Below are 5260 nucleotides of genomic sequence, written 5' to 3' on the forward strand. Positions count from 1 at the left end.
TTTAGCGTGCAACTATTCAGAAATGACACATTTTGGGTCTTGTTTGTGGAGGGTTACTGTGGGGGCGGAGATGATGTTTTGTGCAGAGGGCTGCACAGCTGTGATCGACACAGGCTCCTCATACATCACAGGTCCGGCCTCCTCCGTCTCAATGCTGATGAAAACTATTGGAGCTCAGCTGGATGAAACTGGAGTAAGTCACAAACTCATGGCAACAAAGTTTCCCACGAAAAATAATAGGCTGCAAAAAAAACTTTACCTGGCATTATCCTTCAAATACAGTATAAAGTCAACTGCGACACTGTGAAGATGTTGCCTAGTGTCACGTTTCACCTGGGAGGCCAGGACTACTCTCTGACGCATGAAGATTATATAATATGGGTAAGATGGCGAATGATTGCTAATGTGTTGTGCAAAATCCTCCAAAGTAGAGCACAAAACATGTCTTAAATAAAAGAAACAAAAAATATATTTTTTGAAAATGGAAATATTCATTCTTATCGTGCCTTACAAAAGTATGTATAACTCTTAAAGTTGGTCTCATTGAAATTATGAACCCCCATGTTTTTTACTGTGATTTTAAGGCAAAAGTAATTGTGTAGTCAAATGTCACCTAATTAATAAATAATAAAAGTTCATCTGAGTATAATTTTAAATCATTATAAATGTAGTTGCTCTGTTAAGGCCTCGGATGTTTGTTAGAAAACATTAATGAAAAAGAGCGACATTAAGACCCAGGAGCACAGCAGACAAGTCAGGGATGAAGTTAACATCTCAAGCTTAATGTCCTAGCTCAGACATTAATCTGAGCTAGGATTAATGTCTAGCTCAGATTAGACATTAATCTAATCTGAGCTAGATTAGATTAATCTAATCTAGATTAATCTAATCTAGATTAGATTAGATTAATCTAGTCATTTTCAGTTTAGTCACTGAAAATGACTAAACTAACAGCCTGTGCAAGGAAAGCAACATTTAAAGGAGAAGCTAAAAGACCCGAAAATTTGTAGACTGCCAAGATTGTCAGCTTATGTAAGACTGACAAGAAGAAAACAATTCTTAAAAAAAACCCTGTTGGAAGTTTTTTTTTGCAGTTTTTATTAGGCTGACTGCAGAAGAGCTGAGTCAAGGTGGGGGAGGGGAAACAACCTGAAGCATTCAGATAGAGCCATTAAAAAGTCTAAAGGATTCATTGATGTCCAGGATACATTTGTTAGATATTTTTAAACAGTTAGCTCTGGTTTAAGATATTTATTATTAGTCTAAACCTATCGTTACAGCAATCACAGTTCGAAGGGGACGTCTGCATCGTCACCTTCAGGGGCTTGGATGTGCCACCGCCTACAGGTCCGATCTGGATTTTGGGAGCCAACTTCATTGCCCGATACTACACAGAGTTTGATCGTCGCAATAATCGGATAGGGTTTGCTGCGGCAGTCTGACGAGAACTTTAAGTTCAATTGTGTTCACCTTTCTCCCCACTTTACTTTTTTTACTGCTGTTTTCCATCTTTTTCTTGTCACCTATAAGTGGGGGACTGACTTTCATCTGCTTACAAGATGAGTATTTTTAAACAGCATTTACTGATGTTTTTCCTCTTTTATTTGACTCATGTTGCACTATAAATTATAAAAGAAGTAATGTTACTCTTGTTTATCAATAAATTAATGCTTTCTGTCTGTCACTCTGCTTGTTATAAAAACATATATATGTATATTTCCTATGAGAATAAAATTGCAGTGCAAGATATTATTGTTCTCATTTGTTTCCATTTCAGTGTAGTGTATGCATTGTAGTTTCAACTACAGCTTGAGCTGTAGTTGCAAACAGACACTGCAACACATTTTATCTATAACATCAATACTGGGTCAACATATTTATCATCATATAGTGTCAATAACTTCCTGAAGGTCATAATGACCTATTGTGAAAATTTCTGTATGGTTTAGCAAGAAACAAAACAGGTTAGGCTTTCTTTCTGTCAGCTTGATTTTATAAGGTGTGAAGAAGCAAATTAAAACCAAAGGATTTATATTACAATGTAGGAGTTTTGATGTTTGGCCAGTTGAAGGTGTAAACTGAAGATGCGCTGCTCAAGCTTTTCTTTGCCAAGAACAATTTCTAGTTTTCTTTGAGGTCTGACCTACTGATAAAATTTTTTCTAAGGAGTATAGCAAAAGAAAAAAATCTGCTGTAGATTTTTTGAAAGACATAAAAGTGTTGAATTATACAGCTTGCTAAGTTTATTTGAATTATTCCTTAAAGTGCCGGTATTATGCAAAATGTACTTTGTATATCATGTTATAACGTTATTCCCTCACCAAAAACATGTTGCTTTGATTTGTCCTTGAATCTCCCATGCAGCAGTTCGTGGCTGCCTAAACATTTGCTCATGCGCCGCCCTGGCGCTAAAGTGACCAGCATAGCTCCCCCCCACAGAGCTCCTCTACTCTGTTCAGCATCACCAGATTTTCAGCAATAGCAATTAGCAAACACCTGGTAGAACTGAGTGTCTAGTGAGATGTCATGCAAACAACAACTCTGATAAAAACGGTTGTAAATGACATCAGTGGATGGCATGGAGAAGAAGCATTGTTGTGATGAAGGCAGAGTGTTGCAAAGGGTAGGAGGTTTTTAAAGAGACAAAGGCCAATTTCAAGGTTTCAGCTACAGCTATGATTGACAGTCAAAATTATTTTAAATTGTTTTGATATACAACATTGTTTATAACAACTGAAGGTAACAGACTTAATCCCTTGAAAATACATGGTGCCCATCCTTTATCAAAACTACAAAGCTTATGTCCCTTTGCATTAAATACTAGCTGTCAGTTTATAGACTGAAAATGCTGGAAGTTCTTAGTTTTGATGCATTTTTTAAACATTGTTGCTTTATCATCCTGCTGGTGAAACTCTTCTTCAAACCGTTTGTGATTAAAAAATAAATAAATAAATAAATAAAAAATAAATAAATAAATAATAATAATAATAATAATAATAATAATCCACTTCATGTTTTTTGTAGACACCTCTCTGTGTCTGTGCAGTTTCTGTCAGAAAATCAAACTGTTTTTGGTAAACTCTTGTCTTTTAAGAAAAGAGACTCATCATAAAACAAGCTGAATAATGTAAAACTTGCAAGCAAACATTGATCTTTAAGGAAATTATTTGAGAACGTAATTGAACAATGGCAGGAATTTCCAGCCCAGATGACAGGGGACATGATAAAACAATACAAATTACAACAGCACTTTCATTTATCACTTGCCCCTGTCAGATCTTTTTGTCCCATTTTCTCCAAACTCCCTAGGAAGTCCACTCTGTAGTGACAATAGAGAAGTAATGCGTCTTTGCTCCCATATCCTTGAATTGTCATCCTGGGACTGTATCTGTTGAAAGTGCACCGTGAGGTGAGGGTGGACTCTGGCATTTAATCAAAAATCCAGGCAATGCGAAAACATCTCTCTCAGTATGAGTTAGCTTAGGTAACTGAGTGGAAAGCTGTCCAAACAATCACTAACATAAACACAGCAGACAGAGTTGTCAGAAGACAGAGTTGCATAATCCATATTATTTCTAGCAGAATCATCCCGAAGCTGAAACTTATGTAGCACGTTATAAAGCAAAGCTCTACTCCTGCAACTGCAGTCTTTGAAACTGTCTGCTAGATATAATTGCTGCTGAACAATTAAACAAATCCAGATATGTGTGAACGTTCTAAATTCAAAGCAAGAACCCATTAAGTAAGCATTGTTCTTCAATAAAACACTATTTTAATGCAATGAGATTTTATGTGCTAGACCCACACAGATTATTGACAGATTATTGTTTTCCTCACAAAAATGTTATTCACTGAAGAACAGCCAAGAGAGAGACATTATTAAAAATAAGTTATTGGATGCGTCACTACTACACCCTGCACATGACTTGTGACAGGGCCAAGAAGGGTTAGTGCAACCAGCAATGTAAAGATGCCCTGAGGGTCAATCAGAATAGTAAATGTTTATGTTCCAAAATGGAATCAGCTTTTAAAGACATTCAATTTCTGAAATGTCTCTCCAGTTCGTTCTATGTTTGGCTTCTAATCTGTGTTCTTCAAAAGGATGTGCAATTACTTCCAATTTTTGATTTAATCCAAAAATATCTAAGCTGTTGAACCAAAGAACAACAAAAATAAATAAATAAATAAATAAACAAAGAATGTACCAAGTACACAAGGGCTGTTTACTGCCAAACTGTATGACTTCCCTGCATGCCCAATCAAGGCTCAGCTCTTGATTTACTGGTCAACCAGCAATTATTCCTACCCTCATGTACATTGCATGTTCTTGAATCAGGAACTGCAAAGAAGAAAAATAAGAAAAAAAACTTGAATAATTATGCACAGTATGAAACGTTCAGGTAAGTTTGGTTTATGGCGCTGGTTCAAAAGTTAAAATCCTCAGCAGTGATCAGAAATTCTAATAAGTTAGATTTTTGTGTGACCATATGATTGCTGAGTGGGAGTCACTTCTTGTGGATGTATGAATACATATCTGCCTTTCTTTTAAGGACACATATTTGCAACAATTTACAGATCCATTTTTGAACACTTTGTTCCCCTAAATACAACACTGCATGTTTAGTTCATTGATGAATAGCTAACGGCTATTGTGTGATAGCTGACTTCAATAGTTCATATCTCAAAGTATCTTTTAGATAATTTGCTTGCTGACTCCCAAAGGGTGACTTTTTGAAGAAAGTCACAGGAAGATTCATTGCTTCTGGGAGTTTTGATCACTCATGTTTTGCCAAAGCTCCAAAAGCCAATGCATAACTCATCATGTTATTAATGACCTCACATGCTTTCGGGAGAAATAAATTCATCCACTGGAAAAGATTTATTGCTCCATGGAGGGAACTAAATTATAACTTTGAGATATTCTTGCTTATTTAAAGTTTTCTCCTCTTTTTTTCTTAATTAGGGTCAATTCATGTAATTTTCCCCGCAGTTCTGATGGGATTTAGTCACGTCTGAGCATTGATCCTGGGAGAGTGGGGAGCTTTTATTTCATTATTGCATCTGTTTACCTGTGTGAAAACATGTATTAATTCAAACATATTTTAATGCAGCTGTCATCACACTGTACTCAGGATGACTTGAGTGACTGCAAAGAGTTGTGATGAATAAGTGCTGAAGCATGTGTGAGAAAGCAGAAAAATAAACAAATCTTGCACGTATACCACACATACCATGTGTAATCGTGCATACAACCATTGGA

The 5260-nt window shown here is 36.1% G+C and overlaps 1 protein-coding gene across 1 annotated transcript in view; it reads left to right on the forward strand.

Moving 5' to 3' along the window:
- ren (renin) overlaps positions 1–1952 on the forward strand; it is a 7561-nt gene extending 5609 nt beyond the window's left edge. Inside the window, exons 7-9 of the mRNA XM_007562300.2 lie at positions 52–193; positions 283–381; positions 1281–1952. Coding sequence (XP_007562362.1) covers positions 52–193; positions 283–381; positions 1281–1442 — 403 coding nt within the window. The 3' untranslated portion in view covers positions 1443–1952. The remainder of the gene's footprint in view (positions 1–51; positions 194–282; positions 382–1280) is intronic.
- Positions 1953–5260: the final 3308 nt, after the last annotated feature.

The sequence above is a fragment of the Poecilia formosa genome, unplaced genomic scaffold, assembly GCF_000485575.1.
Source record: "Poecilia formosa unplaced genomic scaffold, Poecilia_formosa-5.1.2 Scaffold135, whole genome shotgun sequence".
NCBI classification, from domain to species: Eukaryota; Metazoa; Chordata; class Actinopteri; order Cyprinodontiformes; family Poeciliidae; genus Poecilia; species Poecilia formosa.